This window comes from Equus quagga, chromosome 5 (assembly GCF_021613505.1).
Source record: "Equus quagga isolate Etosha38 chromosome 5, UCLA_HA_Equagga_1.0, whole genome shotgun sequence".
Classification (NCBI taxonomy): Eukaryota; Metazoa; Chordata; class Mammalia; order Perissodactyla; family Equidae; genus Equus; species Equus quagga.
The window spans coordinates 44,091,310-44,108,355 of NC_060271.1; the positions used below are offsets into that span (position 1 = coordinate 44,091,310).

At 53.0% G+C, this 17,046-nt stretch overlaps 2 protein-coding genes across 3 annotated transcripts in view; one reads left to right on the plus strand and one right to left on the minus strand.

The window, feature by feature from the left end:
• DNAJC11 (DnaJ heat shock protein family (Hsp40) member C11) overlaps positions 1-8,626 on the plus strand; it is a 65,283-nt gene extending 56,657 nt beyond the window's left edge. The window contains exons 11-16 of the mRNA XM_046661703.1: positions 3,434-3,589; positions 4,680-4,749; positions 5,488-5,545; positions 5,676-5,818; positions 6,503-6,632; positions 7,071-8,626. Coding sequence (XP_046517659.1) covers positions 3,434-3,589; positions 4,680-4,749; positions 5,488-5,545; positions 5,676-5,818; positions 6,503-6,632; positions 7,071-7,096 — 583 coding nt within the window. The 3' untranslated portion in view covers positions 7,097-8,626. The remainder of the gene's footprint in view (positions 1-3,433; positions 3,590-4,679; positions 4,750-5,487; positions 5,546-5,675; positions 5,819-6,502; positions 6,633-7,070) is intronic.
• A 630-nt stretch (positions 8,627-9,256) lies between these two features.
• THAP3 (THAP domain containing 3) lies at positions 9,257-16,339 on the minus strand. Of its 2 annotated transcripts, XM_046660211.1 has the most exons (5): positions 16,222-16,339; positions 13,196-13,388; positions 10,840-10,896; positions 10,351-10,455; positions 9,257-10,060 (listed from the first exon to the last, which is right to left on the minus strand). In XM_046660211.1, the coding sequence occupies exons 1-5, from the start codon at positions 16,293-16,295 to the stop codon at positions 9,782-9,784; spliced, it is 708 nt and encodes a 235-aa protein (XP_046516167.1). In that variant the 5' UTR covers positions 16,296-16,339; the 3' UTR covers positions 9,257-9,781. The 2 variants fall into 2 exon arrangements, with proteins under 2 accessions (XP_046516167.1, XP_046516168.1); XM_046660212.1 differs by lacking the exon at positions 10,840-10,896.
• Positions 16,340-17,046: the final 707 nt, after the last annotated feature.

Sequence of the window (17,046 nt, forward strand, 5' to 3'; positions counted from 1 at the left end):
CTTTTTAGCTATACTTCTTTGCATTTTTTTTCAGTGGTTGCTCTAGAGATTACAACACACATTCTTAACCTTTCATCATCTATTTAGGCTTAATATTGTACCACTTCATGTAAAATGAAAGAACCTCAGGAATATCTAGACCCAGTTTCCCCTCACCGTGTCCTTTATGCTGTAGTTGTCATGATTTATTACATCTGCATATGTTATAATCCCCACAAGTGTTATAATTTCAGCTTTAAATTGTCATGTTAAAGAACTTAAGGAGAGAAAAGTCTGTAGTTACTCACTTTTTTTTTTTTTAAACCTTTTCCAAGGTTCCTTATTCCTAAAAATCCTGAATTCCTTTCTGGTATTGGTTTCTTTGGCCTAAAAACTTTCATATGGTGTAGGTCTGCTAGTGAAGACCTCTGAGTATTCTTTATCAAGAAAATGTCTTTATTTTTCCTTTATTCTGCTCTTATATTGTATTAGTTTATTTTATCTATATGCGTTATTTTATTTCTATTTTATATTAACCAAAAGTATTTCAGTTATGGGCCTTCCTGCTCCAGAACTAAGCTGCTGTCATTGCTGTAATTTTTAAAGTCAGGTCTATTAAAGTAAAATTTATTGGGTTTTTTGGGGTTTTTTCTTTGTTTTTGTTTTTGTTTTTTTGAGGAAGATTAGCGTGATTCGTATTTCCCTAAGTGTCTAAGATGTTGCAGCTTTTCATGTGCTTATTTGCCATCCATATCCTTTTTTTAGTGAAGTCTTTATTCAAATCTTTTGTCTGCTTTGTTATTGGGTTGTTTGATTTCTTTTGAGTTTTGAGTGTTCTTGATCAATTCTGGAGTTGTTTTTATTACTGAAGGATATTGCCCCTGGATGTAGAATTCAAGGTTCACAGGATTTTTGTTTCAGCACTCTAATGATGATCATCTTCTGTCTTCCGGCCTCCATTGTTTCTGATGACAAGTCAGTGGTCATTGGAATCATTATCCCCCTGCATGTAATGTAATGTGTCATCGTCATCTTCTTCTTTTTTTTTTTTTTTTTTTTGCTGAGGAAGATTTGCCCTGAGCTAAGATCTATTGCCAATCTTTTTTTATTTTTTATATGAGCCACCACCACAGCATGCCTGCTAACAGACAAGTGGTGTAGGTCCGTGCCCCGGATCCAAACCTGGGCCACCAAAGTGGAGCACGCTCAACTTAACCACTAGGCCACCAGGGCTGGCCCTTTTTTTTTCAGTGGTTTAACTGCAGTGTACCTACATTTGGTTTTTGTTGTATTTGTGCTGCTTGGGGTTTGCTAAACTTGCATGTGTATATTTTTATTCTACATCAAATTTTGGACTTTTGGGGCATTAATTCTTCAAGTAAATATTTGTTACTGCCCGATTCTCTCCTCTCTGGGGCTCTAATTACTCATATGCGAAACCTCTCCATGTTGTCCCACAGGCTTTTGAGGCTCTGCCCATTTGGCTTTGGTTCTTTTTCTCTTTTTTCTTCATATTGGATAATTTCTGTTGATCTGTCTACAAGTTCGAACCCTTCTCCCATCTCCAATCTGCTCTTAAGCCCATCCAATGAATATTGTGTCTTTGCGCATAGTTGAAATAGCTGCTTTAAAATCCTTACCTGCTCGTTCCCACATCTGAGTCACTGGCGTGGGTCTCTGTTCCTTCCTCCTCTCTTGTTGTATCTAGATATGTAGAGTAGTTTGTATTGGATCCTGGGTATTATAAATAATACATTGTAGAGACTCTATCTTCTGTTATGTTTCTCACAGAAGTGTTGACTTTCCCTTTTAGAAGGTAATTTAGAGGTTAAACAGACTCATCTGTGTGGCAGCAGCCTAAACACAGCACAATTATTTTCCCCTTCGCTAGGCCATTGACAGATGAGGGATCCACTGGAGGTCTGTGCCACATTTATACACAGAACTTGGAGCTCTCCATCTCTGACTTTCGTTTTTGGCGACCCCCCGTTTCCCAGCTGCTGTGGTTGCCCCAAACTCTAAGCTCGGGCTCTTTGATCTAGTAGGGCTGCAGATTTCTTTGCAGTTTTAGTCATCCATGTGGTACAGACTGAAACTTGCCCCCAGGCTAAAAGCTGTTAAAAAACAAAAACAAGTGTGCTGGGGGGACCATAGCTGGTGTACTAAATTAATGCTGTATAGATTATGACCTGCCAAATGAGGAGACACAAGCCATCCACATGGGGTCAGCAGGTAGCTCCCTCTTTGGGGAAGTGAAACCCATGGAGTCGTTTTGATTTTGTGTGTGTGTGAGGAAGATTGGCCCTGAGCTAACATCTGTTGCCAATCTTCTTTTTGCTTGAGCAAGATTGTTGCTGAGCTAACGTCTGTGCCAGTCTTCCTCTATTTTATGTGGGATGCTGCCACAGCGTGGCTTGACAAGTGATGCTAGGTCTGTGACCAGAAACTGAACCTGTGAACCCCAGGCTGCTGGAACGAGCGCACAAACTTAACCTGCTTTGCCACCAGGCTGACCCCCAGGGGTTGTCTTGATTGAGGGCGCAGTTTGAATATGCTCACACAAAGGAGGTAGAGTCACAAGATGTATTACGTACAGATCCCGGACGTCGGGGGTGGGCAGTGAGCCGGGGGAAGAGCAGTCGGGAGCGAGTGAGCAGGAGGTAGAGAGCAGAGTAGCAAGCACCCGTTGCTTGTAAGGTGGTTGGGGCGGAGGTCGCTAGCAGTTTGCAGGCTCAACTCTTAAGTGATTATTTTAAAAGGGGCCCCAGGAAAAGCAAAGCAGGAACTTATGGTGAGAATCCTAAGCTCAGGTTCTTATCTAAATGTCCAGACTCTGTGTGAGCAGAGTTGTTATAGTGTGAAACATCGAGGCAGCAACTCAGAAAAACAACAGGAAACTCACCAGCGCCATTCCAGTCTTCTGAATTTCAGCCCTCCTTTTGTACGCTTGCCTTTGGTTGCTGTCCAGGACCTGAAGGTCTTTGTTCTATGTGGTGCAGACTTCACTGCTATCTGTGGGGTGATTGGTGCAGTGGGAGCTACTCAGCCATACTGGAAGCAGAACCTCCTTATTGCCTAACTTTGGAGATCTTCACACACTTCTTTCAAACAGATAAATTGAGGCCTGAGATAGGACTCTGTCTCAACAACAGCTGGAGGAGTGTCCGCTCCTGTCTTCTAAGGCCACATTTGCTCTGGTCAAGCGTTAGTCTGTTGTTTTGCCCTTGAGGTTAGCAGGTGGTGGGACCTTTCTTCTGTCACGTACATCAAATCCAGCAGCTAAACTGTGGAACAGGGAACAGCAAAGAGGAATGGATTATGAAAGAAGTAGACTTCAGGGTTCCTTCTCACTGGTCTTTTGTCTTCTGCGAGGTTCCCTTCCTGTGGCTGAGACCCACATTACCCTTCCCTGGAAACCTGACTCATCTTGGCTGTTTGGTTTTTTTCTTTTCAGGTTAAACAGGGCCAGTCAGACTTACTTCTTCCCTATTCATCTGACGGATCAGCTTCTTCCCAGCGCTGTGTTCTATGCCACCGTGGGGCCTCTCGTGGTCTACTTTGCCATGCATCGTCTGATCATCAAACCATACCTCAGGGCTCAAAAGGAGAAGTGAGTGTAAAACGTGTCATGGGCATGTCCCTAAACACCTCTGTGCCTCAGTTTCCTTATCTTTAAAATGGAGATGATAATAATAGAAGCTACCCCATAGGGTTATAGAAAAATTAAATTAATACATGCAAAGTGCTTAGCATGGCATCTGGTCCAGTAAGTACTCAGTAAATGTTAATATTTATTATCATTGGTGGTAGTCCTACTGTTCCCTTCATCTGTTATCCCTACTTTCGAGAAGGAGTAGAGTGAGTTCACAAAATTGTCAAGACTGTAACCATGACCACAAGAAATAAGAAGTTTTCCTTTTTCTCACTCTGACCATTTCCTTTCCTGGCACTCAGTTCAGGAGGAATGAGTTCTGAGTTCTTACATACAGGGCGTGCATCATATAGTCGTAGAAGTCATAGAAATATAATTTATTTTGCAGTTTCTTATAGATAATCCATTAGGGCATGACATTAAATCTGAGAGGTGGTTTAGATTCGTTGCTTTATAATAATCTAATTGAATAAATCATTGAGCTTAGAAAATCTGGGAGAAAGGAATGAATCTCCTTTTTAGGGCCCCTCTAGACTTTGAATCATTAGAATTCAGGGTCCTAATTTCTCAGGGGCTTGAAGCTTGGCACAAAGAATGTGCTGGGTCAAGTTTTCTGACAGCAGGTGCATGCTGCCCCAGAGCCCCTGTGCTTTGCTAAGAGGAAGGTATATTTACGTATCTAAAGTGGTATGCGTTATCCCTACCAAGAATGTTATGTAATCGCCCCAGAAGGTTGGCGGGCCCTCCTCTGCCTCTCGCCTTCTCTGACCGCTCACTCTCCTGAGAGGCCTGTCAGCTGGAGTCTTCTTCCCACAGCAGACTTCTGGTGAGGAGGTAGGGAGAGCCATCTAGGACCAAAGGAAAGCTGCACAGGCCTGTGACTAGCAGATTTGCTTGAGATTGTCTTGGAAATATTTGTTGAAGTTCTAGAACTAGGAATGCAGGAGGATCACAGACTGTGTGCTGGGCGCAGGTCCAGCGAGGGGTTCTGTTGCCTCACTGCTGGGTTCAACACACTTGTGTGTGCCTTGTGTTTTTCTCACATAAGGGAGTTGGAGAAGCAAAGGGAAAGCACGGCCACCGACATTCTGCAGAAGAAGCAAGAGGCAGAGGCCGCTGTGAGTGCCGTGTCGCTGCCACCGGATGTGAACAGAGTCCTTGTGCTCTGTGTGAATCGCTGAGAACGTTCCTGCACTGTCGTGCAGAGCTCACACTGCAGTGCCCGCTCCTCTCTTGCCTAGTCCACATTTCGTAAACTGGGGCTGTGGGAAAATACTTCACACTCTGCACATTGGTCTCAAGGGCTGTAGGTGTCAGACTTTTCTTCCCCAACAAGTTCATTGGTCATTTTAGTCTGTACATTGCTTATGGGATGCAGTACTGGGAACTGCAGCCCCTGTCCTAGAGATCAGATACAGTTACCCTCAAAAGGCAGAACAAGCTTTATTAAAAAGTGGTGGGTGGGGCTGGCCCCGTGGTGCAGCGGTTAAGTTCGCACGTTCCGCTTCGGCTGCCCGGGGTTTGCCAGTTCGGATCCCGGGTGCAGTTATGGCACCACTTGGCAAGCCATGCTGTGGTAGGCGTCCCACATATAAAGTACAGGAAGATGGGCACGGATGCTAGCTCAGGGCTAATCTTCCTCAAAAAGAAAAAGGGGGGGGGGGGCGGTATTTTCCTGTTTATCTTCCCTTTAAGTGAATTGTTTTCATGTGACATAGGATAACAGAGCTATCCAGGGTCAGTGACTGTCCCTTCAGGGGAAGGGCTGAAATGCACCCAGGCACATGGCTGTGGCTCTGAACAAAAGGGGCAGAGCCCACTGCGGTCCTGAGGGCGGCCATCCTTGTTCTTTGCAGGTTCGGTTGATGCAGGAATCTGTCCGAAGAATAATCGAGGCAGAAGAGTCCAGAATGGGTGAGAAGGCATGGTCTCTCTTGGGACGGGTGGGCGCTGGGGTTCTCAAAGGAGCACACCGCTCCTGCTGTCCAGCTGCACGGGGGTGCCTGCCGCAGCCCGCCCCTGCTCTGACTGAGCCTGTCCTCAGGGCTCATCATCGTCAACGCCTGGTACGGGAAATTTGTCAACGACAAGAGCAAGAAGAGCGAGAAGGTGAAGGTGATTGATGTGACTGTGCCCCTGCAGTGCCTGGTGAAGGACTCAAAGCTCATCCTCACAGAGGCCTCTAAGGTACAGCGCACGTGTGCCCACGGGATTCAGACAGAAGAGGCGCCTGGGGAACAGGGGTGCCTGGCCCCTTGGAATGGCCACTTCGTTGCAGTGGAATCCTTCATGTTGCTGACAGTTGCTGTACCAAGTTATATCCACATTGGAGCTATTTACTTCATCCATTCATCCATCCATCCATGTGCTCAACAAGCATTTATTGAGCACCTACTGTGTGCCCGGTACAGCAGCAGTGCATACTCTGCCTTCACGGAGCTTACATGCTGTTTATTCCTCACCATGCTCCAGAAAGAGTGTGAAGTCGCCTGTAGCACGTTAGAGGCTCACACTGGAGCCTGGGGCACGGATGATAAAGGCGAATTAAAATGCAGATTAGTTCGGGCACTGAACTCCACTCAGAGTTCCCTGAGGAAGTCCACGTGGTGGGGCTTCCGGAAGACAGGCGGATTTAGAGTGGGGGATGGGGCCACTATTGAGGGGGAAGTCTAGAACCAAACAGGCAGCTTTTTGGAATTCTCATTTCTTTTTCCTCAAGCTCCAAAGTTTGCATCTTTCACAGGCAGCTCCCAAGGGCAAGTCAAGGCCCTTCTTCCACACTTCACCTTCAGGTGGCAGCAGACAGTAGTGGTGCCAGGTTTTTCAGGGCTGTCTCAAGTCATCTTTCCAGTAAGCATCTGTGTGTTACAGGCTGGGCTGCCTGGGTTTTATGACCCATGTGTGGGGGAAGAGAAGAACCTGAAAGTGCTTTACCAGTTCCGAGGGGTCCTGCACCAGGTGATGGCGCTGGACAGTGAGGCGCTTAGGATACCAAAGCAGTGTGAGTAGCTGTCCCTTTGCAGTCACATGCCCTGTGCATGGACAGGGAGAGGCCTGCGGCCACTGATGGGGACAGGGACGTCAGGGTGTCGGGCAACAACCGTCTTCCCTCTGTATCCAGCCGGGAGCAGGCAGGCTTGAGAGTCACGACTTGCTCAGAGCCCACAGTTTGTTGCCCACAGGAGGGGGTGTCGGCCCTTTCCCAGGTGGAGTTAGAGTGAGCTCTTTGCTTGGAAACTACAGCGTGGGTGGCTGGGTATGAAGCAGACCCAGCTGCTCCTTTATGTTCTAGAACCAGCTGATTCTCGGCACCTTGTATACTGCTACTCAGCCATAGGCCAGGCAGCCTCTGGTCTGGTGATGGCTGAACCCCTTACGTGGAAAGAGAGTCTAGAAACAGTTGCCTTTTGATACACTGAGTTTGTCTTTTCTTTTACAGCCCACAGGATTGATACAGATGGATAAACTACTTGAGAAATGAGATTAAAAAGAGGCTACAAAAAATCTTTTCCTGGGAGTCTACAAATTTGGAAGCAGGGAAAAAACCCAGACATCAGATCTGTTTATTTTATATTATTCCTATAGAAGGTGGTACCATATAAATTATGTGAAGGGACACACAGGCACCCCACTCTCCTGGGTGCTGTAGTCAAGACTGAGGCGGCCCCACCTGGACCAGAAGTGCAGCACCGCAGCTCAGCCTGTGTCTGTTTTCCCAAGGATCATGTCCCTGCAGGGAAGGGCCGTGGGCCCTGGACGCCTCCAGGTCCCTCCCCAGGTTCAGGGCACGTGCTGACTGCAGCCCCCAGTAGTTCGTGGTCTGTCTTGAGGCGTTTGTGGAACATCTTGCCCTCAAACACAGGACCGTGAACTGCTTTTCCTGAAATCCACACTGAACGTGGAAAACAACATGGAAAAGGAAGGGAGGAAGGAAGGAGCTCTCCCGAGCAGAGGTCTCCAGAGGAGTGAGCATCTTCAATCAGCTTCTGAAAACCACCTTTTCCTGCTGAAATATTACTAAGTGAATCTGGAGAGGATTGTGTGGGTTTATAAATTTGCTTTTTATCTGATAACGAATGGTTTTGGAAATTAGTCCTCCCCCCCGCCCGACTCCAGAACTTCTTGAATCATTCCACTAGCACCTGGTTTGGGTCAGAGTGGTGTAACTCCGGGTCCAGGGCCCATCCCTGTCACTGGTCACTCCCTTCCAGAAGCCACCTGTATCCTTGTGGGAAAAGGCAGATGAGAGCCAAGCCATGTCCTTCTCAGCCCGCTCCACACGGCTCAGCCTGACCTGCCCGTGCCGGTCACACTAGAGTGCAGTGTTGGAATGAAGAGGTTCAGGGCGAGAAGGGAGGCTGAGTTGGGGTGAAAGGACCAGGGCGCAGACAGGTGCCAAATCCCAAGCCCAGGAGAGCTGCGCTGGCCTGCGCCTCACTCACTTGTGGCCAGCAGGTGTCGCTGCTGCTCCCCACCTGTCAGGTCCAGCTCCCGCCTCACAGGGGCCTCCTTTCTGGGCGTCTGCTCCCAAGACCCTCTTCTCTCACTTGCCTCTTCTGTGGCTGCAGACTGTTGTAGGAGCCAGGACACTCCTGAACAGCCTGGTCTGTTAACTGGGAAACAGTTACTCAGTGAGCACAGGCCCTGGATGGTGGTGGTTCTGGCAGCCCCCCTGCAGCTATTGCTAAATGAGGCTTCACTCCTTGGCATTGGTACCCGAGTAACCTCTAATGACCCCCTCCCTCCAATTTTTAAAAACAGGTCACGTTGCCCAATTCTGTAATATTTATCTCCATTTAAAAAAGTTTTTCTCCGAGCTACTGCTCTGAATGTGAATCTTGCAATAGCGTTGCGTTAAGTGAGTCTGACTTGGGATGCAGCCCTGGGTTCCCTCCATGCAGGGGGGTCTTGTGGGCACCGATTCTCTTCATTTTGTCTGAAACGGACTGTACAGCAGGCACTCTCTTACCACAATAAACCTTTCCTGAAATCTGGGGATAGTGTTTTATTGCATCTGTATGTTCATTTTAAAGTTTGGCTTTCTTTAAGATTTTTTTAATTTTTCCTTTTTCTCCCCAAATCCCCTCGGTACATAGTTGTGCATTTTTAGTTGTGGGTCCTTCTAGCTGTGGCATGTGGGATGCCACCTCAGCGTGGCCTAATGAGTGGTGCCATGTCCGCGCCCAGGATCCAAACCAGTGAAACCCTGGGCCGCCACAGCGGAGCGTGCAAACTTAACCACTCGGCCACGGGGCCAGTCCGTTTGTTCATTTTAGGAGTGAACAAAACAAGGGACACGCCCCCTCCTCAAAGGCCTCATTCCATCCTTTGTTGTTCCACGCTGGAACCATGTTTTAAACCATGAGGCTTCACCTGAGGCTGGGCTTTGGTTTTTCTACATCAAACATCTGCCTGAGGAACAGAGGGTAGACTTAGGAAATCACTTAGGCTAAGACTTCTGTTTTCTTTCTTTAACTAGAATCACATTTTTTTTTGTAGTCAAAGGTAGTCATGCCCTGCCTGCTCTTCAATGGGAAACAGGAAGTCAGTCTTCTTGGCAGCAGCAAAGCACCAGGAGAACCTCGAATTAGTGCTTGCTTGTAAATAAAAGAGAAAAAACTGCAGTGTGGGAAGACACTTTATTGCATCGTTCACTCAAACCAGGCTGGAAAGGAGGCACTCCTTAGAACAGAGGCCAGTCTGAGCCCCTGAGCGAGCCAGCCATCCAGGCGATGGGGGGGACCACTCGCTGCCATCACTGGCTCTCGTGAGGGGGGTGGGGGTGACCCCATGCACTGAGTCTGTCCCTGGACCAAGCTGCCCCTTGAGGAAATGTGCTTCCTCCCTGTTGGGGGGGGGGGGGGGGGTGTCTGCCACACCATGGCTCCAAAGATGCTCGCCCAGCTTGTGCTGAAAGGACAGCTGAGGCTGCCACCTCGGGGCGGCCTAAGCTGTCATGCTCACAGCCCCACCCACTCCCGGCCTGATGCCACTAAACCACGCAAGATGGCGTTGGAATCCTCACCGGGGGCTGGCATGCCTCACTGCCATTTTGAGTGGCAGGAGCAGGATTGAAAGGTCCACGGCCAGAGTCCTGAAACCAGTGCCCCACCTCCCAGATGCTCCGCGCAGAAAGCCCGGCTGTCTGGCTCAGCTCTGCTGCTCTGGAGTCCCCTGGAGACCTGCCTGTCCGGCTCTGTGGGCGCGGAGGCGGCTGGACATCCTCCGCATCACCAGCCTCTGGGCCTTCAAGCGCTTTCGGAGCTTTTCGTTTTCCTTCAGAGTGAGGAAGAGTTTCTTTTTTAGAGCATTTAAGTCCAAAAGGGCGTAGCTGTGATCCGATGGCTGTGCGGGGAGGGCCCTTCTCAGACCTGTAGGGCTGGCCGGCTGACTGGGGGCCTTGGTTGCTTCTGGTCTGTGTGGCAGGACCTGAGGAGGGAGAGATTAGGAGCGCCCAGAGGCCAAGGCTCTGGAGGGCCAGAGGGCAGCGTGGCTCCGCGCTCAGCCCTGCCCCGCGGCAGCACTCACTCCCAGCAGCTCTCCTGAAAGCCAGACCTGCCGGGTCGCAGCTCATTCCATCAGGAGGGTCTGGACTCGGGGCTCCATGCCACGGTCCTTGTGGTCTCAGCACCAGTTTTCTTCATTTTTATTTGCAGCGAATCCCCTCGTGCCGAGACCAGCCAACCACACCGTGCCTCCATGCCAGCCCAGCACCTTACCTGCTCTCCAGGGCGTCGGGCACTTGGGGGCAGCTGCAGCGCTTCCAGGGCAGTGTCCGCCTTCCTGCCCGGGCCACGCTCCCCGGCCCCCACCCTGGACACGACCTGCGAAGGGCAGAAGCAGGCAGCTGAGCAGCACAGACAGCTGCTCCTTGTCTATCCCACCAGTAATCCCTGCGCACTGTTCCGGTGTTCCGGGCAGTGGCCGCTGCCAGGGGACCGGCAGAAACAGCCAGCCTCCTCCTCCACAGGCCTAGGACCAGCCCCTGAGAACAGGGCGCGAGCCGGCCTTGTAAGCAGCTACCGCTGCTTGATATTGAACAGAGAGGCTTCTGCTTTCCCTTTTCTAGGAAAAGAGAGAATCCAAAACCCTAGCTGACGAGAAAGCACGACAAGCCCCCAGCTGCCAGCCTGGCAGGCAGGTGACGCTGCTCAGTCTCCATCTCACAGCCTAAGTCCGAAGGCCCGTGAGCGCCAGAGCAGACTCACCTCCTCAGAGTCAGCATTTCCGCACTGGCTGTCAGGGGCTGTGCTCTCCTTCACCAGCTGCAAGAGACACGGCGCTACTGGAGACGGGGCGAGTGGGCAACGTGCGCCCCCGAGAACCCCACGGCCAGGTACCGGGTCTCGGGCAGCTCTGCCCCCTTGCTCAGCCCCATCTTTGTCCGGTTAAACCCGGAGACCCAGCTGCTGTTCTTTTCCAAAGATCTTCCCACATCTTGGGTTAGAGGCCCATGAACAAGTCCCTATGAAGCCAGGGACCTAATTCATATGTGTCACCACAGGGCCTGGCATTCTTCTAGGCACACAGCAGGTGACTCATTTTGCTCAATGAATGGCAGCCACGTAGTAGAAAACCTCTGACTCAGAGCCTGCGGTGCCCAGGCAGCCCCGGAGCGGGGCCAAGGCTACAGGGCCAGAACCAACTTCTCCCTGCCCCGGGGGCTGGAAGCACTAAGGAGCAAGGTCACAAATGTCCCCCAGAGATCAGACTAATCTCCTCCTTCAGGGGCAAACACTTCACCACAGATGCTGAAGGTGGAAGTGATCAAACGGCTCTATTCACAAACGTGCGCGGGGGTGGGGGGGGGGGGGCACTAATCAGTGGGCAGAGAGCTTCAGCTCAGAGAGAGGAGGACGTTCCAGAACCTGCCGTACAACGTCGTGCCTACCATCCACAATGCTGCCCTGTGTACACTTGAGAGCCTGCAGAGGGTAGATCTTGTGTTAAATGTTCTTTCCACAATAAAATACAATTTTAAAAAAACACGTATATAAAGTAAAACTAAAAGGCCTTCCGTGTTAAAACAACAACAAACCAAACATGCATTCAGCAGCTCCAGACCAGAGGCTGCCTGGCCTATGGCTGAGTAGCATGCCAGGCAACGCTGCGCGGGCTGGAACGAAGCCGTGAGACGGCCCGTTCCCGTGCGCTTACACTGGAGGGAGAAGACCAAACAAGGGGGACACCGAGAGCGGCGCACCGGGATGGGTGAGGTGCTAGAAAGACCGACAGCAGGAGGGAGGCAAGGGCCAGCAAGGGCGGTGGAAACAGGTGGGGTGGGCCCTCCTAGAGGACACGTGAACACGGACTTGGAGGTAAGGCCACAAGCGTGAGGGTGTCTGGGAAAGATCAATGGGCAGAGGCCCTGACGCAGGGCGTTCTGGGCGCGTCTGCTCACAAATGGCTGCCTGTCCTTCCTCACACCCTGTAACTCAACTCCTGTTTCCACCGGCTCCCTTCTCTCTCTTTCCCAATAAAATCAGACTACCACAGGGCTTTGGCAGCCTTGGGTTTGTCCCACCAGCACTCTGCCTTCCAGGTTCAGACGGGTGCCCCGCTGTGGAGCCCACACTCTGGGACTCGCTACACCTTTAGGATTTATGAAATTCAATATAATCCCCCTCACGGCTTCCACATCCAAGTGCCCGTGAACTCTCTCCGGAGCCAAATCCACACATCCTGCCCCCCAAGACACACCTACCTCAGTGTCCCCCTGGGAAGCCTAACTCGCCATGCACAGGACCAAACTCCTCAGGGAATCAGGGAAGCCCACCCTGCAGGGGCTCAGCGAGCCTGGTCTCCCTGACCACCTCCCTCTCAACCCCCCAGCTCTGCAAAGTCCATCCACTCTGCACCTCTCCTCACCACACTCACCACCAGCTCAGGCCACATGGCTGCACTCACCTGGGACACCACAGTGGCCTCCAAACCAGCTTCCAGCCAGAGGGAGCCTTCCAAAGCCACAACCCTCACCCAAAAACCCACAGCTTGTCCAACCGTCTGGCCTCTGCAAGCAGCCTGAGCCGATGCTGTTCCTGAGTGTGCCCCAATCCCTCCCACCTCTGCCCGCACTGGCCCGTCTCCCCCCAGCACTCCACCTGCCCCGTCCTTCCGTGCCCTGGAGAGAGCCCTCAGCTGGCACGCGCGCGGCACATGGAGCACTTGAGTGGAGACCTGCAGAGTGGCAGCGGCACAGTGTCTGGACTACACGCTCCCAAGCCCCGGCCGGCTACCATGAAGGACAGGACGAGGTCTGAACGCACCACAGCCGGCTGCCTTCCGCTGGGAAGGTCTTCGCCGCGTGGCCTTGAGCCTGCAGGAGGCCCAGCAGAAGTGAAATGCATCAAGGCACACTCGCCACTCAGCCACTTCAACGGCATCCAGCTGTGAAGCGTGATTTATTTTTAAAGTGGCTTTAAACTGCGACTTCCCTCCAGTGAGGGTCATGGCCGGCAGGGCCGGCTGGGCTCGGAACCGGAGGCTCGACAGTGCTGCTCGCCCCGCAAACACCCCCCCCCCCAGGCAGGCGGGATCTGGGGAGAAAGACAGCGGTGTGTCCACCTGCGCCGGCTCCTGGAAGGCGAACTCCGTGGGCACGGCGTTGTGCTTCAGGTTCTTGCGGTTCCCGAAGGCGCTGAAGCACTCGGGTCGGAAGTGCTCGGAGCAGATGACCGTGTGCTGCTTGGGCTTGAAGTTGCCGCGGCCGATGTTCAGCACCCATTCCTTCAGCAGCTCCGGGCGGCTGAACGGGAACCTGAGGGGCAAGGAAGCAGACGTGAGGGAATCCGCAACACCCAAGGCAGCACTTCCGAGTCCCGTGGAATTTTCACATCACCACACAGTATTTTACTGGACAGCGTGGAAAATTCAACCACCTCATCTGATTTCTGGGAGCTTCTGTCATGGCTGTTTACAGCATCCTTAGTAGGAAACTTGAGACTATGAATGTGGCCAAAGGGCCCAAGCGAGCTGTTTCCGAAGCTACGTCTGCCAGGTGGGGTTTCGTTCGTTAGTCAGGAGCCTGGCCCTGCTCTTGGTGGTGGGATGTGGGAGTGAGGAAGACAGCCCGCCCTCGCGGAGCCTACATTCCAGAATGGGGAGACAGACGGTAGACCAGATGTAGACTGCGTAGGAATAAGGAGTAGGGAATGGTCAGGGAAGGTCACCTGAGAGGTGACGTTTGAGCAGAGGCTGCGGGAAGTGGGAGAGCGGGCTGTGTGGGTATCAGAAGGAAGAGAGCAGAGGCTCTCTGGCAGGAGTGTGCCCCACGTGTGCGAGGAATGGTCACAGGCAGGCTGGGCTGAGACAGAGCAAGAGGAGGGGTGGGGACCACAGGATGCGGGCCTTGGGCAGATGGGGAGTCCCTGGAGGCTCCGGGCAGAGGGTGACGGACCGCGTCCACCCTGGCTGCCATAGGAGGGCACCTGGTGGCTGCGACCAGGGTGTCAGCAGGAGCAGATAATGAGCCAGGAGATCTGGGATATAATTTGAAAACCATGTAATAAGGTTTGCCTGTGGGCCATGAAATAAAGAGAGAAGGAAGGAGTTTCCTGTATTAAGATTGGGGGGCAAAGTGGGGCTGTAGGAAGGGAAGGTTTGGGGGTTGGAAGTTTGGTTTTATACATTCGATTTTTTTTTCTACTGAGGAAGATTGGCCCTGAGCTAGCATCCACTGCCAGTCTTCCTCTTTTTGTATGTGAGCTGCCACCAGAGCATGGCCACTACTGACAGACGTGTGGTGTAGGTCTGCACCCAGGAACCAAACCTGGGCTGCCAAACTTAACCACTAGGCCACCAGGGCAGACCCTGAGGTGACTCGTAGATGCCCAAGTGCTGGAGTGGAGTGGCAGGTGGACACACATGTCAGGAAATGTCAATGTGGGGACTGTCCCTGCATAAAGGGTGGTAAAGCCATAAGCCTGGGTGAGATCAGTGCCCTGGGGAGCAAGTGTGGACGGGGACAACACAGAGCCATGCCCCTCGCCCCGAAATGCTCCAATATCTGGTGTTGTAAATAAGGAGGATCCAGCAAAGGAGACTGAGAAGAGACACTGTGACAAAGGAAGAGGCCAGGAAGTGTCCTAGAAGCCAAGTGGGAGAGTCTCAAGGGGTCAGTGGTCAGTGTGTCAAATGCTGCAGAGAGGTCAATTCAGATGAGGACGGACCACTGCAGTGGGCACCATAAGGGCCCCTGGGGACTTGGCAGACCTCTTTTGTGGGAGTGGTGGAGGCAAGAGTCTGACTGGAATGGGTTCAAGAGAGAACCAGGGGCGACTCCACCACCAGGTGCATACCCGACCGAAAAGTACAGGTGCATGCACCAGAAGACTCGTCCCAGCAAAGATGTCCAGAGCCATGTGCTTGTAATGGCAAAAAACAGAGGCATCCCCATGCGCTTCAACTGTATGACAAACCAATTCTGGTGCATACCTTCAGTGGAATACTACACAGCAATGAAAAGGAACGAACTGCTGCTGCATGCAACAAGGATGACTCTCATCAACATAATGGTGAGCAAAAGACAGAGAAAAGCACACACTGTGTGAATCCATTCACGTAAAGTTCAAAATAGGCCAAAGCAATCCACTCTGACGGACGGCAGGATATAAGTTGCCCTTGGGGACGTTGAAGGACGAGGGGCTGAGGCGGGGATGCGGTTGGGGGTCTCCTGGGGCTAGTATGTTCTAATTCATGGCAGTCACACGGGGCGTTCACTGCGTTAGACCGGCTGGGCTGTGTACTGACGGCCGCGCACTCTTCTGAAAGTGTGCTACAGTACTTCAACAGAAACGTTCACTTTGCAAAAGACAACGATGAGAGGAGGAGAGGCGGCGCAGACAAGGAGCGCAGCAGCCCTTTGGAGTGGTGCTCGAAAGGGGACAGTGAAACGGGCAGTGGCTGCCACCTTGACGGGAGCGGGCAACATTCAACGGGCCCAGCGGACGAGCTCTGCTGGGAGAGTCAGGGACGGACTCCAAAACCCCGCCGTCCTCCCCGGACTCCCGCGGCCGCAGCGCGCCCGGCCCCACTCCCCGCCCACGGACCGTCCTCCCTCCGCCACTCCACGCTTCCCTCACGACAGGAGGCCTGCAGAGGGCACCGCAAACGCGACAGCCGTCACCGTCTCTCATTCATTCAGCAAATGCATTCAGCAAATACTGGACACCTACTGCGTCTCAGGCTGCCTCTGTGGACAAGATAAAGGCCCTGGGACCTGGAGGGGACGAGTACTCAGTAACTGCGCGGTGCTAGGTGCTAGGTGCGCTCTGCCGGGGAAAGAGCCGAGACCCGAGCTCGCAGCAGGGCCGGCCCACCGCCCCCTCGCACGCGCTTGCCTGGCCGGCGGCAGGAGGCCATGCGCCCCTCGACCGTCTCCTCACGCGCCCCGGCCGGCCGAGGCGGCGCCAGGCTTCGCCGCCCGTGACCCCGCCGGCCCTCGGGCCGCCGCCCCCCCCGCGAAGGCTCGGCCGCACGCCCTCGGCCCGCCCGGTGCACCAGGCCTCGGGCTCCGGCGGGGGCCGCAGGCGGGCGGCCCGGGTGAAGCGGGCAGGGCCTCGCGCCCCCGCGCCCCGCGCCCCGCGCCTCACCGATGGAAGGTGAGCTGCTTCCTGCGGTTGCTGTAGCGGTTGCAGCACTGCCGGGCCGCGCACGACTTCGGCATCTCCACACGCCAGGCCCGGCCGCCCCTAACAAAGATGGCGGCTGCGGGGCCTGCGGGCGGGGCGGGGCCGGCCGGGCGGCGGGGCATAAGGTGGGTGTGGCCTGCGGGGCCCTGAATGGACGGGGCCTGTGGAAAGGGCGGGGCCTGCCGGGTCGCCAGGAGGTGCAGGCTGGCCTGGCTCTGTTCCAGGGCCAGTATCTCATGCGGTGCCCCCGACCCGCGTTGCTCCAGAGTCGGGCGAGCTCTGGGTGCCACATGAAAGGGTGCTCTCGGGCCCAACTCAGGCCCGACACTCCCAACAGGGCTGGCCGGTGCAAGTTTCACCCCGGTTCACTGAAGCTCGTAGCCCTCCCCTCCTTGCTTTGGGGCCCCCAGTATCACACCCACCAACAACCTTGGAGAACTGGAAACCAGAGTAACGCTCAACGCCCAACTTGGCCAGTATTTTCAAGATTTCAAGGTGTCGATAGGTAGCGTCTGGCTGCTTGAATGTCTCTGGAGGAGGTACTAGTTGACCACTAGTTGGTCCGAGTTAGGCAGACATAGCTGATTGACAGAACAGCCTCAGGCCCCTGGGAGCCCCAACTGTAAAGGGGTGGAATGAGCACCCTAGAGAGATCTCAGTCCTGCTTACAGCTCAGAGGAGGCTGCAGCTTTACAAAGCAGGTACTCACTGGGGTTTAAGCTAATCCACAATTTCATGAAGAAATTGTGAAAGCTATTCCTGTCTATTCATACTGTGATTTGTTTC

Excerpts from the sequence above, each read along its gene's own strand:
- THAP3 (XM_046660211.1), bottom strand. The coding sequence starts at position 16,295 with ATGCCGAAGTCGTGCGCGGCCCGGCAGTGCTGCAACCGCTACAGCAAC. Across the intron at positions 10,456-10,839 it reads GAAATGCTGACTCTGAGGAG|GTCGTGTCCAGGGTGGGGGC; the intron begins GTGAGTCTGCTC and ends TGCCCTTCGCAG. Across the intron at positions 10,061-10,350 it reads CCCGACGCCCTGGAGAGCAG|GTCCTGCCACACAGACCAGA; the intron begins GTAAGGTGCTGG and ends CTCCCTCCTCAG.